At 44.0% G+C, this 18,555-nt stretch overlaps 3 protein-coding genes across 3 annotated transcripts in view; all 3 read right to left on the reverse strand.

The window, feature by feature from the left end:
- The window catches only part of LOC115796263 (zinc finger protein OZF-like), a 69,226-nt gene that overhangs the window by 13,071 nt on the left and 37,600 nt on the right, over window positions 1-18,555 (reverse strand). The window lies entirely within an intron of this gene.
- On the reverse strand, window positions 29-2,038 carry LOC115795818 (tripartite motif-containing protein 16-like). Its single transcript, XM_030751923.1, has one exon. It carries the CDS (start codon window positions 1,945-1,947, stop codon window positions 271-273), a length of 1,677 nt encoding a protein of 558 aa, XP_030607783.1. The 5' UTR covers window positions 1,948-2,038; the 3' UTR covers window positions 29-270.
- LOC115795823 (tripartite motif-containing protein 16-like) lies at window positions 5,568-7,887 on the reverse strand. Its single transcript, XM_030751932.1, has one exon. The coding sequence runs from the start codon at window positions 7,801-7,803 to the stop codon at window positions 6,133-6,135; it is 1,671 nt and encodes a 556-aa protein (XP_030607792.1). The 5' UTR covers window positions 7,804-7,887; the 3' UTR covers window positions 5,568-6,132.

Here is an 18,555-nt window from a genome sequence, read left to right on the forward strand (position 1 = left end):
CAATTTCAGATCTGGGTGAGATCCTGGAATGAAGACAGAAGAAAAGACTTTTATTCATGATAAAAACCTCCAATTTGTTCACACATTAAATGTTGAAAACTATGAATGATCTTGTTGCTGATTACAATCATTGAAACTACAGCTTTATACTGTCTTATTTGTTTGCTGGTATTTGGTCTGGCAAACAGATAAATGTAATTATAGATTTCTTTTCAAATGTACAAATTGATGAGAACAAAATCTGATAAAGGAATGTCTGCTGATGTGAGCCTATTTCAGGTTATTGAACTCAGCAATGTCGCCACAATTATACCAAAGCCAAAGTCCAGCATAGAGCGGCTGAGTGAATGTGGTCTGGACTCTGTGGAGGAGAGTCATGGTTTCAGAGACGCTGTAGAAGGACAGAATACCTGCTCTGTGATCCAGGTACACTCCTACTCTGGAGGACCCAGGACCTGAAATGACAGTTTCAATGTTGTTGTACCAAAATGAAAAACTGTTTTTCTTGCAATCTAATGCCCAAGATTTGTCATTACGTCCAAATCCACTTTCATTCCCCCACCCTGCTCTGCTGATATTCTTGTATGTGACTGCTACATAAACTCCTCTCCCTCTCCTCTCCACCTCCCAGTAACAACGTCCAGTCAGACTCTCTCTGCTCAGGACCTGACACCAATGAGTGAATCTGTCTGGATGATCAGAATAAGACTCATTATAAAGCAGCAATGTTGCTTTTCTGTTCCCCTCTGATAATAACAGCCGTGTGTGTGCTGTGTTTGGATCCAGTGTGATTTCCTGTGAATATTTTAAGAATTCAGCTCTGGTGTTTGGCTCTGGTTGTGGCAGTAAAACATCCACTTCAGTGACTGTCAGTGAGATGTTTCTCCATCCCTCTCTCAGGATGTCCTGTAGTTTCTCTCTGAGCTCTGACACAGTTGCTGTCACATCCTCAAAGTATCTCAGAGGACGGATCTTGATGCTGGATGAGTGTGTAGACTCACTGAGTGCTGACAGTGAGGGGTAGTTGTGTAGAAACTGGATGTGATCCTCTGTGTGTGAGAGCTGCTTCAGCTCAGCGTCTTTCCTCTTCAGCTCAGTGATCTCCTGCTCCAGCTTCTCCTGAAGCTCTTTGACTCGACTCACTTCAGTTTCCTGCTGGGATCTGATCTGCTGCTTCACATCAGAGCTTCTTTTCTGGATCACACGGATCAGCTCAGTGAAGATCTTCTCACTGTGCTCCACTGTTTTATGAGCAGCCTGATTGATGGCCTCCACCTCCTGTTGAAGCAGCTTCACATCTTTCTCTCTGTCCTGGATTCTCTGCTGGATGTTTAGTCGACTCACCTCGAGCTCTCTCTGCCTCTCAGTCCTTTCTGCTGCAGCTGAGACTGTGTGGTGGCCTTTATGTTCATCCACAGGGCAGAGATAACAGATACTCTGCTGATCAGTACGGCAGAACATCTTCATCACCTCATCATGACGAGAGCAGATGTTCTCCTGGAGCTTCTTGGAGGGCTCCACCAGCTTGTGTTTCTTTAATGGCGCCACATCATAATGAGGCTGAAGGTGTTCCTCACAATAGGAGACCAAACACACCAAACAGGACTTCACTGCCTTCATTTTTCTCCCAGTGCAGAAATCACAGGCCACATCTTCAGGTCCAGCATAGCAGTGATCAGCAGGAACAGCTTGGAGTCCAGTCTTCTTCAGCTGCTCCACTAAATCTGCTAACATGGTGTTTTTCACCAGGACAGGCCTCGGTGTGAAGGTCTGTCTGCACTGGGGGCAGCTGTAGATTCTCTTCTCCTCCTCTTCACCCCAGAAGCCTTTAATACAGTTCATGCAGTAGCTGTGTCCACAGGGAATAGTCACCGGATCCTTCAGTAGATCCAAACAGATCGAACAAGAGAAGGTTTCTCGGTCCAGCTGAACTCCTTTCTGCGCCATTTCTCCTCTCAGTGTCAGTGACTGTGTGAGTTTCACTTCCTGATAACTGAAACTAGTCTGAGCTCTGATCTAAACAACATGAGTGTCTGCAGTGAATGGGGTCTATCAGCTCTCACACAGCTCCACATGTTGTTTACACCCATCCTCAAAGTGTAGATCTGAAGGGGAGGGAACAAGGAGACATGTGGACAGAGAGGAGGTGCTGAGTTAGAGAGCAGGAAGCAGAGGGAGGGTTATCAGGCTGGGACTCATTCCAGGAAGAGGAGAGATGCATGTTTAACACTTATTAGAACAGAGCTGTTTTCACACTTAAAAACATTTTTTTAAACCTGTTCAAACCTTCTTTTTTAATTAACCTAACCCCAGTAACTGCATGTCTTTGGAGGAAACTGCAGTACTTGGAGGAAACCCACACAGACAGAACATGCAAACTCTACACAGAGAGAGACCCAGGCCAAGGTGGACCCGGACCTTCTAGATGTTATTATTGCTGTGAGGCAGTAGTGCTAACCACCACACCACCATGCTGCCCAGACAAGGAGCAAAAACTGAGCTTCATAACTACTTTTCCTTCATCCCAACGCAGCCATCACAGATGCTACACTGGTCTTATTCTGCCCTCTACTGTTTGTTATTCAAATTACTTTTGATAGGTAAAACATTTGTGGCCCCAGTCTGTGAGATCTTCAACTCTCACCTCCAGTAGAACTTTGAAAGCATTCCTAGGGAGGTTGAGGTCATTGATTCAGAATGAACCATGTTCTGCACCTCCATTGTTGAGGCTGCTGCTCAGAGCTGTGGCTGCAGTGTGGTTGTTGCCTGTCATGGTGGTAATCTCTGAACCAGATGGTGGTGGAGTCCAGTCAGGCTTTGTTGGCCTGTGGGACTCTGGAGGCAGCTGACGGGTACTAGCAAGCCAAGGAATGCGGCTTGGGCAGTGACTGAAGCAAGGGAGGAGTTCGGTGTGGCGATGGAAAAAGACTTTTGGACGGCCTCAAACAAACCATCAAGTGACTCAGGATGACAAAGCCGTGCTCTACTCACACACTTCAACTGAGGCTATAGTCAGGCGATGGAAGGAATATTTCGATGACCTACTTAATCTCACTGACACACCTTCTGTAGTGGAAGCAGAGTCTGGAGATGAGGGGGATGACTTGCCCATTACTGGGGGTGACGTCACTGAGGTGGTTAAACAACTCCTTAGTGGCAGGGCCTCTGGGGTGGACGAGTTCCTGAAGGTTCTGGATATTGTAGAGCTGTCTCGATTCATATACCTCTGCACCACTGTGCGGCTGGCCACTCCCTCAGTGATAGGGTGAGGAGTGCCGCCATTCGGGAGGGGCTCAGAGTAGAGTCGCTGCTCCTCCACATTGAAAGGAGCCAGCTGAGGTGGTTCAGGCATCTGACTAGGATGCCTCCTGGGTGCCTCTTGGGTGAGGTGTTCCAGATATGTCCTACTGGGTGGAGGCCCCTGGGGCAGACCCAGGACATGCCGGAGAGATTATATCTCTCAGCTGGCCTGGGAATGCCTTGGTGTCTTCCCCGGATGAACTGGAGGGGGTGGCTGTGGAGAGGGAGACCTGGGCTTCTCTGCTTAGGCTGCTGTCCCCATGACCCAGCCCCGGATAAGCAGAAGAAGATGGATGGATGGAGTTGTATTATCTATTCATTATGTATAAGTACTACAGTAGGGTTTAAGTAGTTTAATGATAAATAGGGGGACAGATGTTGGGTGAGAGATTATTTTCAGATAAGGACATCTGCACAAATTTAGCTTCTTTTTACAGCCTCCCAATACTTCTAAGGCCCTTCACAATGATACAAGTGACCAGTGTCAGTAAATGTGAAGAGAAAGACAAAGTATTCTCTCATGTGGTTGACTAAATTGCTTTATTATTATGTCACACACAAATAAGATTCTCTGCCCAAACAGGCTCCTTGGACACCATCATTCAGAAATATAAGTGGTCAGAACTAGAGCAGCAACACAAACAGGTGGCAGATTATAGGATAAAGCTTCAGCATCAGTGTTTCATGGTATTGATTCTGCACGTCTCTGAAAATCTCTTCTCTGGAAAGCATTTTCTTTTATGTCAGTCCAAAATCTGCCAGAGGTTTTCATCTGGGGTTAGATCAGGTGACTGTGAAGGCCCTATTATATGACTCATATCATTTTTATATTCATCAACTATTCAACGACCCCTTCTTCAGGCCACTCCCATGTTTCAAGTGACTTTAACCATGACATGGTTGTTGGTGTCAGTGTTGTGTTTCAGAAACAGCTGATTTAGAAGGATTTTCCCACACAACCATCTCCAGGGTTCAGAATAGAATAGAATAGAATGCCTTTATTGTCATTATACAGGATGTACAATGAGATTGGAGAATTGTGAGAAAAAGAGAAAAAATCCGGGGATCGGCAGTTCTCTGGGGGAAAATATTCAATTGATGTTTGAGGTCAGAGAACTGTTAGACTGATTTGAGCTCATATGTAATTCGCAGTAACTCAAATAACCACTCTTTGCAACCAAGGTGTGTAGAAGAGCATCTCTGAATACACAAAATGCCAAATCTTAAAGCACGACACCACAAGTGGTGCCACTCCTGTCAACTAAGAAGACAAAAATGAAGTTAGCGTTCATAGTCATTCTTCTATTGTCTGCTTTGGTGGGCAGTAGAAGACTAGAAAAATGTTTCCTGATCTGATAAATCTCCATCCCTGCTGTGACGTTAGGATTGCAGGGTTAGAATTTGCCATGAACACCCATGGATCCATCCTGCTTTGTGTTAATGGTTCGTGCTGGTGGTGGTGCTGTCATGATATGAGTCGTTTTCGTGAAAGGTTGAACTTTTTGGTGAGTCTGGATGTGCAGGTGGAGTTTTAACAACATAATTCAGCAGATTCGAAATCCTGCTGTAGAATTTTATGCTCTTCATTTTTTCTAACCCAGTAGTTATAATTAGCAGAATCCTAAAAAATTCAAATATTTTCCTTTATTCAACCTGCATTGTAAAATGTACAAACAATTTACCACATTCAAGTTTGTTGCTTTTACAAATTGCTGCATTTGTTTGGAACTCATTAAACTTTTACTTTTACATTTTTTGAATGATGACTCAGTTTATGAGCACAGAAAACCCATCATCACTCATCTGGGTCATCTGAGAACTAATCAAACTTTAATCCAAGTTTTCAGGGACAATGATGAAGTGTTGTAATAATTACCTCAAACATAACTGAAACCAGTCATTCATGGATGTAGTGAAGGAAGACGTGCAGCGGGACCTTGGGAAAGCTGGGAGGGAGGAGTTTCCAGATATCAAATAAAAAACTTCGGTGCTGGAAAATGTGCAGTAACTTTACCTTTGATGGTTCAGTACATTCAAAATCATCCGTATGTAATAACTGAATAAAACACATTGCTTATTAAAATCAACAGCTAAAAGAAAAGGTCACAGAGTGACTGATGAATGTTGCTCTGCTCTAAACATGAACTCTGACCTTTGTGGTGTTTCAGGAGAAAAACTGCTTCAGTTATTCTCTCAGATTAGTTTCACATTTTCAGATCTGAGTGAGATCCTGGAATGAAGACAGAAGAAAAGACTTTGTTCAAACTTTGATTTATTAGAATAACCTTCAGTTTGTTCACACATTAAAAATTCAACAGAATAAATGATCGAATTCCTCGTAATCATTAAAATCATGATTATAGATTCTTGTTTCTGGATTCTGAAAGAAAATCTGCCAAACAGATAAATGTAAATGTAATTATAGATTTCTGTACAAATGCACAAAGTGATGAGAACAAAATCTGTGTGATAAAGGAAGGTCTGCTGATTTCCACATGAAGTGGAAGAGAATCAACACCATACAAATACATCAATACAAATATTCAGCAAACATTTAGAGCACAGAGAAGTTTACATTTTCATGTGGAGAAATATTTTTGTAAATCCAAATCATCATGAGCAGTGATCGCCTCCATGGCTAAACAGACACAGGAAAGAGCTCCACCTAAAAACTCCAAAACACCAAGAGAACAACTAGAAGATGTCAAGGTACCACCCATAATGTTTGACTGACAGCTGATCTCTGTGCAGTGCAGAAATGCCACAACAATGAGAAAATAACATGAAACTAAAATACAGATTTAAACCCACAACAATATGAAAGACTTCAGTCTATTTCAGTTTAATGAACTCAGCATTATCACCATAATTGTGGTAAAACCAAAGTCCAGCATGGAGCGGCTGAGTGAATGTGGTCTGGACTCTGTGGAGCAGAGTCATGGTTTCAGAGACGCTGTAGAAGGACAGAATACCTGCTCTGTGATCCAGGTACACTCCTACTCTGGAGGACCCAGGACCTGAAATGACAGTTTCAATGTTGTTGTACCAAAATGAAAAACTGTTTTTGGAGCAATGCAATGCCCAAGATTTGTTATTACGTCCAAATATACATTCCCTCCACCCTGCTCTGCTGATATTTTTGTATGCAACCGCTACATGAACTCTCCCTTTTCTCACTACCTCCAAGTAGCACCGTCCAGTCAGACTCTCTGTGCTTAGGACCTGCAACCATCCAGTGAATCTGTCTGGATGACCAATATAACACTGTTGATATTGCATAAATGTTGCTTTTCTGTTCCCCTCTGATAATAACAGATCTCTGTGTGCTGTGTTTGGATCCAGTGTGAGTTCACATGAATATTTTAAGAATTCAGCTCTGGTCTTTGGCTCTGGTGGATGTGGCAGTGAAACATCCACTTCAGTGACTGTCAGTGAGATGTTTGTCCGTTCCTCTCTCAGGATGTCCTGTAGTTTCTCTCTGAGCTCTGACACAGCTGCTGTCACATCCTCAAAGTATCTCAGAGGACGGATATTGATGCTGGATGAGTGTGTAGACTCACTGAGTGCTGACAGTGAGGGGTAGTTGAGTAGAAACTGGATGTGATCCTCTGTGTGTGAGAGCTGCTTCAGCTCAGCGTCTTTCCTCTTCAGCTCAGTGATCTCCTGCTCCAGCTTCTCCTGAAGCTCTTTGACTCGACTCACTTCAGTTTCCTGCTGGGATCTGATCTGCTGCTTCACATCAGAGCTTCTTTTCTGGATCACACGGATCAGCTCAGTGAAGATCTTCTCACTGTGCTCCACTGTTTTATGAGCAGACTGATTGATGGCCTCCACCTCCTCTTGAAGCAGCTTCACATCTTTCTCTCTGTCCTGGATTCTCTGCTGGATGTTTAGTCGACTCACCTCGAGCTCTCTCTGCCTCTCAGTCCTTTCTGCTGCAGCTGAGACTGTGTGGTGGCCTTTATGTTCATCCACAGGGCAGAGATAACAGATACTCTGCTGATCAGTACGGCAGAACATCTTCATCACCTCATCATGACGAGAGCAGATGTTCTCCTGGAGCTTCTTGGAGGGCTCCACCAGCTTGTGTTTCTTTAATGGAGCCACATCATAATGAGGTTGAAGGTGTTTCTCACAGTAAGATGCCAGACAGACCAAACAGGACTTCACTGCCTTCATTTTTCTCCCAGTGCAGAAATCACAGGCCACATCTTCAGGTCCAGCATAGCAGTGATCAGCAGGAGCATCTTGGAGTCCAGTCTTCTTCAGCTGCTCCACTAAATCTGCTAACATGGTGTTTTTCACCAGGACAGGCCTCGGTGTGAAGGTCTGTCTGCACTGGGGGCAGCTGCAGATTTTCTTCTCCTCTTCACCCCAGAAGCCTTTAATACAGTTCATGCAGTAGCTGTGTCCACAGGGAATAGTCACCGGATCCTTCAGTAGATCCAAACAGATCGAACAAGAGAAGGTTTCTCGGTCCAGCTGAACTCCTTTCTGTGCCATTTCTCCTCTCGGTGTCAGTGACTGCGTGAGTTTCACTTCCTGATAACTGAAACTAGTCTGAGCTCTGATCTAAACAGCATGAGCGTCTGCAGTGAATGGGGCCTCTCAGCTCTCACACGTGACCACATGTTGGTTACACCCATCTTCAAAGTGCAGATCTGAAGGGGGAGGGAACAAGGAGACATGTGGGTAGAGAGGAGGTGCTGAGTTAGAGAGCAGGAAGCAGGGGGAGGGTTATCAGGCTGGGACTCATTCCAGGAAGAGGAGAGATGCATGTTTAACACTTATTAGAACAGAGCTGTTTTCACATTTAAAAACACTGTTCAAACCTTCTTTTTTAAGATAATTCTTTAAGTCTTTAATGTCTATTATTTGAAACATTTTGTTACAAAAATAAGAAATTTCCAAACTTCCAAATTTCCAAGCAGCAGCACTTTTCCTTCATCCCAGTGCAGACGTCTCAGATGCTGTACTGATCTTATTCTGCCCTCTACTGTTTGTTATTCAAATTACTTTTTATAGTTACCTTTTGTCATTTACTCCCAAACTGAAGCAGCTGTGGATAGAGAAGAGGGAGGCTTTTAAAAGTGGGGACAAAGACTGCTACAAAGAGGCCAAGTACAGGTTTAGCAAGGAAGTGGCCACTGCTAGATCACATCACTCTGAGAATATACAGCAGCAGATCTCAGAGAACGACGCGGCCTCTGTATGGAAAGGTTTTAGGCAGATTACCAACTACAAGCCTAAAACCCCCCACTCCACAGACGACCTACAAACTGCAAATAGACTGAACGAGTTCTATTGTCGTTTTGATGGTCAGTTCAGCAGCCTTCACACCTCCACCAGTCCCAACTACAATACAGCCAACACAAATATTCACCTCCCAACCTCCCCCACTCCCCACACCTCAGAGAAGCCCACATCATCAAGGACTCCCACCCCAGAGTCCCCCTCCTCCCCCACCCCCACAGTCTTTTGTATTCAGGAGGACCAGGTGCTAAAGCAGTTCAGGAGTGTCAAAGCTCGCAAAGCTCCAGGTCCAGATGGTGTCTCACCTGCCACACTGAGGTGCCGTTTACACGAAGCCGTTTTCACTGGAAACGGTGTCGTTTTGATGCGTTTCAGCCTTTCGTTTACACGATGGCGTTTCAGAAACGATCCGCGTTTACACGAGGACATGTGAAACGATGAAAACGATGTAGTTCCCATGCCAGGCCACAAGTTGGCGTTGGTTTTCTCTTTGCAAAGTTTGTTTACGCAAGACGCGCATGCGTGGAGTGACACAGTAGGTAGTGCGGCAAATTGTTCATTACTTACAAAACGGCCAATGTGAGAGGTTTTGTGTCGACCGATGATGAGGTTGGATCGCTGCTGCACACAACGCTGAATTACAAAACGGTAAAAACACAAGAAAAGCATAAGAAGCACTCGTGAATCCGCGAGTACTGTTTATCAGTTTGCGCGTGCGCGAAAAACTGGCCGTCGCAACCATAGTGCGCATGTGCGAGTCGAGCGTTTTCAAATCACCCCGGTTTCAAGTGTTTACACGAAAACGCAAGCCGGTGCGTTTCTGAAACGCTCCACTCTGGACCCCGTTTCTGAAACACATCGTTTTCACTCTGTTGTCGTGTAAACAGAAGGGCGAAACGCATCAAAACGACACCGTTGTCGTGTAAACGCAAGGCCGAAACGCATCAAAACGACACCGTTTCAAAATGAAAACGGTCTCGTGTAAACGGCACCTGAGACACTGTGCTAACGAGCTTGCCCCATTGTTCACGAACATCTTCAACTCCTCACTGGAGGCTTGCCACGTGCCTGTCTGCTTTAAAACCGCTACCATTGTTCCTGTCCCCAAGAAGCCAAGGATCACTGGACTAAATGACTACAGACCTGTGGCACTGACTTCTGTGGTCATGAAGTCATTTGAGCGTCTGGTGCTGTCCCACCTCAAGTCCCTCACAGCCCCCCTTCTGGACCCCCTGCTGTTTGCCTACAGAGCCAACAGGTCTGTGGACGACGCCATCAACCTGACTCTGCACTTCATCCTACAGCATCTGGACTCCCAGGGAACCTACGCCAGGATCCTGTTTGTGGACTTCAGCTCTGCCTTCAACACCATCATCCCTGATCTCCTCCAAGACAAGCTGTCCCAGATGAACGTGCCAGATCCCATCTGCAGGTGGATCATTGACTTCCTGATGAACAGGAAGCAGCACGTGAGGCTGGGGAAGAATGTCTCGGACTCCCGGACCATCAGCACTGGCACTCCTCAGGGCTGTGTCCTCTCTCCTCTGCTCTTCTCCCTGTATACCAACTGCTGCACCTCTGACCACCAGTCTGTCAAGCTTATTAAGTTTGCAGACGACATGACTCTCATCGGACTCATCTCAGACGGGGACGAGTCGGCCTACAGGATGGAGGTCAAACGTCTGGTGTCCTGGTGCAGCCACAATAACCTGGTACTGAACGCCCAGAAGACAGTGGAGATTATAGTGGACTTTAGGAAGCACACAGCCCCTCTACCCTCCATCATCCTGACTGACACCCCCATCACCACAGTGGACTCTTTTCGCTTCCTGGGAACTACCATCACCCAGGACCTCAAGTGGGAGCCCACCCTCACCTCTGTCGTCAAAAAGGCCCAGCAGAGGATGTACTTCCTGCGGCAGTTGAAGAAATTCAACTTGCCAGCAAGGACCATGGTGCAGTTCTATACTGCCATCATTGAGTCCATCCTTACCTCCTCCATCACTGTGTGGTACGTTGGAGCCACCACTAGGGAAAAACAGAGACTACAGCGCGTTGTGCACTCTGCTGAGAAGGTGATTGGCTGTAACCTCCCATCTCTCCAGGACCTGTACACCTCCAGGACACTGGGGCGTGCAGGTCGGATCACAGCCGACCACTCTCACCCTGGGCACAGACTTTTTGACCCTCTCCCCTCAGACAGGAGGCTACGGTCCATACGGACCAGAACCTCCCGCCATAAGAACAGTTTCTTCCCCTCTGCTGTTGGACTCATGAACAATTACCCTAAGACTGTTACCACCACCCTCCACAAACGCTGATGACCCTATGTCTATGCACCTGTCTGATTGCACTGATGTACATATTAGTGGAATATAGTTTACATTCTTTTATCTTTTAATTATTCTCTGCACTGTATATTTTGTAATTTTGTAATATTGTGTTATAGTCATAGCTCTAATATCTCTGTATATTTGCAATTTGTATACTTGTATATTGTCTTATAGTTTTTATACTTATTTGTTTTTTTTCTGTAAGCACGAAGTACCGCAGCAATTTCCTAATGCTGTGAACCTGTTCACCCATATGGCAATAAAAACCTTCTGATTCTGATTCTGATTTGAGAATTTAGACCCAAACCTGCACCACACATAGGAGGAGGCATCTTATGAGTAAGAATCAAGAAACTTTGTGTCCACAGTTTGATCCATGCAGCACTCGTACAGACAGTATGAGACCAACAGCAGTTTCACCACACTAAGTACAAAGCAAGAGAACAATAGTATATGTGATAGGTTCAGATCATTTTAATAACTCAGAGAACAAACACACAACTCTTTTTAAACTTGCGCAAGGAGGAGAGATCCGTTCCTTGAACTCAGCTCGCGGCTGAGCGGAAGTTATCTGTCCTAAAGGACGGCTTCCTGCGCAGCGCTTTTATTCGGACTTTCACAATAAGATCACGTGGGTTACACCAAACGCAGTTTACAGCATGTAATAAACACCATTCTTGGCTTTTTCCTTACCATATATGGTAGTAAGTATCCGGTAGAATGTGGATGTAACATGGCGTATACGAGACACGTGTCCTATGTGTGTATTCTCTGCAGGCTGAAAACAGCCTGCAGGTAACTACAACTTCCTTTGTAAAAAATGCCACCACGTGTTTCCATTTCCAACATAAAAACAACAGTATCATATGTACATAAAACAACTTATAGAAAATATACAAACAGAAGGTATGATAATTTATAATAAACAGAATGGAATTTATACCATAACTCCAACATATGCTTGTTTTCTGTTCTATACTTCTTTTTCAGGTGATTGTTGTTGTTGTTTTTGTTTTGTCCTCTTTTTGTTTGTGTGCTTTTGTATTTTATTACAGGTGCACCATTTGAAGCCTACAATACAGCTCCTCTTGGCACAGCAAAGCTGTTTGGCACAACAGAGCATGCAGACAATAATTTTGCTTGCTTAAGCTGCCAGACAGGACAGTTTAAAAAAAAAAAAATCTTCAGCTTGTTTCACAGATTGTTTTGTATTATGTTTGCATTATGACTTTCTATGTTCTTGATATTTTGGGTTTAACCTGGAGTTTCTCATATCTTATTCTTTAGTTTTTTGTTTCAATTTCTGTCTTCACTGTGTTTCCCGTCAAAAATATCTTATCTTATCTTGTCTTGTCTTGTCTTGTCTTATCTTATCTGTCTCGTTAGCTTCATTCTGATCACCCGTTCTCCCTGTGTGTGTCCTCATTCCTTAATCACCCTGTGTCTGTATTTAAGTCCTCAGTTTTCCTTATGCTTGTGTGTATCTCAGGTCTGGGTTTTACAGGCCATGCTTATTTATTATATGGTTTGGTATATTTTCTGTGAGATAACACAATCATGCTGAGTTAACAGTTTACATTTTGCTTCCAGAGTTCTGCAAGTGTGTCCACACTCAGCATACTATACAGTCAACTCATGGAACTTTTGATATTTTGCACGATGATCTGTTCATCTGTTCTAATAAATTTGTAATTTGTAAGGCTGAATTGTAGTGATGGTATGATGAGAACCTGTGAATGTGTTGACTCTTTCCGGCCAACTGATTCGCCAAAAGCCTGATCACACAAAGTCCCGTTTAATGGCTCATTTTGGAGTATTGACATTTGCTGCACATTTGAGGTACAGCAGTCCTGCTGTTCTGTCACATGTTGACAGGTGGATCTTTTGGCAAAATTATGCAATTGTTATGCCAAAAATCTCCATTTGAGGCTTTTTAAAACCAGATTAAATAAATCTATGCTGATCGTGGCATATCTAAGTGGTATGTGAATAAAGTATTGTATAAAGACATTGTGTGGTGTGTTTGTTACAACAGTCACAAGAAGTGCTTGGGTGGAGATGGGAGTTTTTTATTAATTTTTATACACCAATAAAAAAAATTGACAGTGTTGGCGTTCAGGCGATTCCTTCTTTTTGGTATAACATCCACAACCTTAGAAACACTCTCACAGACTTCAGAAGCAGGGGCGCTGAGACTGAAGTTCTAATTTGTACAGGATCTAGGTGCTTCTGGTTATGCTGCTATAACAGTGGATCAAAAACAATACATGCCTCAACACAGGCTTTGTTTGGACACGCCCACTTTTGCTCAGCACAGGCCTCGGCGCTTTAGTGCAAAATGTAACACCACTACTGAACTGTACTTGTTGTAAATAGTTTTCTATCTTTATTAACAGTTTATTTCTTCAGTTTATTTCTGACTAAACACCTAGGAACAACACATAAACACGGGGAGACAGAAACACAGAAACCATAATAAAACAGAACTATACAACTAGAACCAAAAACACTGGGCCACCGGCCCAGGACCATGACAGCGACATTACATTTTGGCTTTCCTGCACCTTATACTTCATTGTGCTCAATAGTGTTTTATACTTTGTTAAGTTATTTTGTTTTTGTTGTGTTATGCTATAAAATAATTCCAGTGTCCACATCTGAGGACATCTTTTATTCTCACAAAAGTACGTAACAACCATGTAACAAAATACAACTTCCTGTTAAAAGAGGAATCTTAGTATATATACATTTCAGGTGTTCCTAATCACAAATATCTAGGAGAAATTGAAAATACATCACAAACAGGAGTTTGGGTCTCAGGAGGTTAAATACCTTGGAATCACTTGCACAAAGACTTGTCATGGGCTATTCATGCAACTGCTCTTATTAAAAAAAGAAAATCAGCACATGAGACCACAGATCACCAAAGGTACTTTGACCAGGGCACCTTAGAGAGTCTGCTGGATGTCGGGCAGTTCTCAGGCACCTGGGGCCTTGGGGCTCGTGCTGAAGTGGTCAGCCTCTGGTGGAGTGGGCTGGTCATTACCTCTGACTCTCTGAGACTCTTGCCCTTTGGCTGAGAGGGCTCCATCTAGGGCCTTCCTCCTTCCTCTTCTGGGATGCCATCGGGATGTGTAACCTCGGGTCTTCAGAGGTCCTGGGGTGCTGCAAATGGCCCAGGTCCCCTGGGTCTTTTTCTGTGGCCTCTTTTCCACCGATGGGGTTCCGGTGCCAGTGCCAGCATTTGAACCGTTCAGCAGTTTTTCCACCGCAAATGCACTCGGTGCTCGGCTGAAAAATGGGTTCAACTCCGGCCCCGCAAGCTCGCTAGTCTCGAACCAAAAACGCGTGATGAAAGCGGCAGAAGGGCGTGACTCTGCCGTCTCAACTTAAAGTTTTCTACCGCTGTTTCACTGCTTGGTGTGTATTACATGAGAAAAGTGGGGGGCAACATCGTCCCCAGTGGTCCTTAACACAGGCACGCCGCAGGGTTGTGTGCTCAGTCCAGCACTCTTCACCCTGTTCACACACGACTGTGTTACCATCCACCACACAAACACAGTGGTGAAGTACGCGGACAACACCACAGTAGTGGGTCTCATTTCGGACAACAATGAGACAAACTACAGAGAGGAGATCCAGCAGCTCACCCAGTGGTGTTCACCCAACAACCATGTGCTGAACACAGGAAAAACCAAGGAGGTCATTGTGGACTTTAGGAGGTCCAGGAAGACGGACCACACCCCCTCCTCATAGACGGAGAGGCAGTGGAGCATGTGGAGAACATCAAGTTCCTGGGCCTCCACATCACATCTGATCTCTCCTGGTCTACCAACTCCTCCACCTGGTGAAGAAGGCACAACAAAGATTCTTTTTCCTCAGGAAACTGAAACTTGCTGGACTCTCATCTCAGCTGCTCCTGAATTTCTACCGGGCCACAATTGAAAGCGTACTCTGCCTTAATGTGACAGTGTGGTATGGCAGATGCACGGCACTGGAGAGGAAACAACTGGCCCGGGTGGTAAGAACAGCACAGGGCACTGTGGGCTGCCCCCTCCCAGACCTTGACTCTATTTATGCAGGCCGGGTCAAAAAGAGAGCCAGAGCCATCATCACGGACCCCAGCCATCCAGGCCACAGACTGTTTGCACCACTTCCATCAGAAAAGCAGTACAGGAGCATACGGACTATCACCAACAGACTGAAGAACAGTTTCTTCCCCAGAGCTGTCAGAGCCATCACCCCCCACACAAACCTCACACACACACCTCATCACCCTGCGGTTACTCACACTCATACACCTCCCCCAACAGCAACACTCACACACTCTCCCCCTACTATAGCCACACACTGCACTCACCCCCCCCCCCCACACACACACCCCCGCTGCCCAGTGGTGGACAGTAACGGAGTACATTTACTTAAGTACTGTACTTAAGTACATTTTTTGAGTATTTTTACTTTACTTGAGTATTTATTTTTTGGTGAACTTATGACTTTCACTCCACTACATTTCAAAGACAAATATTGTACTTTCGACTCCACTACATTTCTAAAAAGATTGTTACTTGTTCCTTTTGGCTCAGGACAGCTTTTCGCTGTTGTTATTTTTCTTTACTGAAATGCAATTGGCCACACGGTATGATCTTCACAAGAAGGGAGACCAATCACAGTCTCCACTCACACCTGGGATTTGGAATTACACAATCGTCGACTTGAGCTGAGCTCCCGCTTTCATTCAAACAGAAATCAGCAATGGAGACAGTTGGAGAAAGTCAAGCGGAGAAACCACTGCACCCATGGCCATATCTCAGCTTGCTGTTTGAGATTTCAGGACTAAAAAATTGTTCGTATCAGTTTAAATGTCGTCTGTGTTTACCACGAACAAACTATATTTCTGCATTTAAGAACTCGCCATCCAACCTTAGAAAGCACATTGAAGTATGTAAGCAAACTTTTTTCTTTCTAATTTAGATAAAAGCTTTAAATGACTTTGACTGAGGTTTAAGTGGTTGCAGTTTAATGCCATGACCGATGATTGAAATAAAGCCGACCAGTAGTGTGGTAAGCTTGGTGACAAGTGAGAGGGAAACTATGGCATGGTTTCAGCGCCAAAATTACAAATATTGCACACCCAGTGGTGGCTACTTTCTCGTCGCAGAAGGCTATATCCATTCTGAAGCCAGCTACTGATCTGATTAAGAGGCTGGCACTGGTAACTGAGCGGTCGGTGTTCTGTATGTAAACATGTTGGAAGCAATTTCTGAAAGTAGCACCAACAGATAGACTTAGCTATCTAGATACGCTACAGTAGGAAAATCTGATGAGGTAGCACAGATCATCAGAACACTGGTGCTGGCAAATGAGAAGGAGACTACTCAGTGCAGGGTGGGTAACTCCAGGCCTTGAGGGCCGGTGTCCTGCAAGTTTTAGATGTGTCCTTGATCCAACACACCTGAATCAAATGGCTGAATTACCTCCTCAGTCTGCAGTCAAGTTCTCCAGAGTCCTGCTAATGACTTCTATATTTGACTCAGGTGTGTTGGATCAGGAACACATCTAAAACCTGCAGGACAGGTTTTAGAGCCCTGATCTAGATTAATCTGTACAGAGCTTTCACTGTTTTGTAAGCATCTATGTTAAGTATGGTAGTTCTTAGTTACCAGTGTTATTGTTTGTGGGGAGAAAAGTCTCCTGTTTTGTTTTTGTTTTTGTTTTTTTGGTTTTTTTGAGGGGGGGTGTAAATAAAAAAAAAATGACAAGAGTTGTCCTATTTTTTATTGCGTTTTTATGCTGAAGTTTTACAAGTGGTGTAGACTTTTTGTTGCAGAGTGGTTCTACATGTCAATACATCATCATGTGGTTTCAACAAGTTACAAGGTTCTGTAAATGCACTCAAAACAATACAGCAATGTACTGATATTAGAAAATATAATTTGTACTTTTGGATACTTGAGTATTTTTAAATGCATGTACTTTTGAATACTTAAGTATTTTTAAAAGTAAGTACTTCAGTACTTTAACTTGAGTAAACTTTTGACTGAGCAACTTTTACTTGTAGTTGAGTAATATTTGACCACGAGTATCAATACTTTCACTTAAGTACTAGAGTTGAGTACTTTGTCCACCACTGCCGCTGCCACACACCTACTCCCCTCTGCAGTCGCACACATAATCCCTCCCACTTAATAAGGGGGAGGCTGGAAGTTACTTCCTTCCTGCACTATTCTGCACATTTTATTTTATTTTATTCTAACTTATTGTGTGTGACAAACTGCACACACTTTGTGTGTTTGCTGATATTTGTTGAGCATTTAGAAACGTTGCAATTACCTGCCACACGTTACTCCCTTCATGCTCGCTCATCTTCAGTAGCGTTAGCTAAGCTGTTTATGTCCCGCGAGCATAACTTACGGATTCGGTCCGGCCCGCTGTGACCCCTGATTATAGCGCTATAAATGAGACATTAATTATATGGGTTTGTGTATTTAATCCCTTTGTACCCGATAAGCCCCGGTGATGGAGGATACGCCAGTACGATTGTCTCTTATATGTTAATATTCCTCCGGCTCAGATCGCTTGATGACTGACGCCGCACTGACCGGAAACGCAAACTTCTCCCTGACGTGTTAAAAAGTAACGAGTCTGTTTTGAAAATGTAAGAAGTAGAAAGTACAGATACTTGTGTAAAAATGTAGGGAGTAAAAGTAAAAAGTACTCAGAAAAATAAATACTCAAGTAAAGTACAGATACCTAAAAAATCTACTTAAGTACAGTAACGAAGTATTTGTACTTCGTTACTTCCCACCTCTGGATATGTCCTACTGGGTGGAGGCCCCTGGGGCAGATCCAGGACATGCTGGAGAGATTATATCTCTCAGCGGGCCTGGGAATGTCTTGGTGTCTTCCCCGGATGAACTGGAGGAGGTGGCTGTGGAGAGGGAGATCTGGGCTTCTCTGCTTAGGCTGCTGTCCCCATGACCCAGCCCCGGATAAGCAGAAGAAGATGGATGGATGGAGTTGTATTATCTATTCATTATATATAAGTACTACAGTAGGGTTTATGTAGTTTAATGATAAATAGGGGGACAGATGTTGGGTGAGAGATTATTTTCAGATAAGGACATCTGCACGAATTTAGCTTCTTTTTACAGCCTCCCAATACTTCTAAGGCCCTTCACAATGATACAAGTGACCAGTGTCAGTAAATGTGATGAGAAAGACAAAGCATTCTCTCATGTGGTTGACTAAATTGCTTTATTATTATGTCACACACAAATAAGATTCTCTGCCCAAACAGGCTCCTTAGACACCATCATTCAGAAATATAAGTGGTCAGAACTAGAGCAGCAACACAGACAGGTGGCAGATTATAGGATAAAGCTTCAGCATCAGTGTTTCATGGTATTGATTCTGCACGTCTCTGAAAATCTCTTCTCTGGAAAGCATTTTCTTTTATGTCAGTCCAAAATCTGCCAGAGGTTTTCATCTGGGGTTAGATCAGGTGACTGTGAAGGCCCTATTATATGATTCATATCATTTTTATATTCATCAACTATTCAACGACCCCTTCTTCAGGCCACTCCCATGTTTCAAGTGACTTTAACCATGACATGGTTGTTGGTGTCAGTGTTGTGTTTCAGAAACAGTTGATTTAGAAGGATTTTCC

The sequence above is a fragment of the Archocentrus centrarchus genome, chromosome 17, assembly GCF_007364275.1.
Source record: "Archocentrus centrarchus isolate MPI-CPG fArcCen1 chromosome 17, fArcCen1, whole genome shotgun sequence".
In the NCBI taxonomy this organism is placed as follows: domain Eukaryota; kingdom Metazoa; phylum Chordata; class Actinopteri; order Cichliformes; family Cichlidae; genus Archocentrus; species Archocentrus centrarchus.

Coding starts and splice junctions, on each gene's coding strand:
- LOC115795818 (XM_030751923.1), bottom strand. CDS start 1,947: ATGGCGCAGAAAGGAGTTCAGCTGGACCGAGAAACCTTCTCTTGTTCG.
- LOC115795823 (XM_030751932.1), bottom strand. CDS start 7,803: ATGGCACAGAAAGGAGTTCAGCTGGACCGAGAAACCTTCTCTTGTTCG.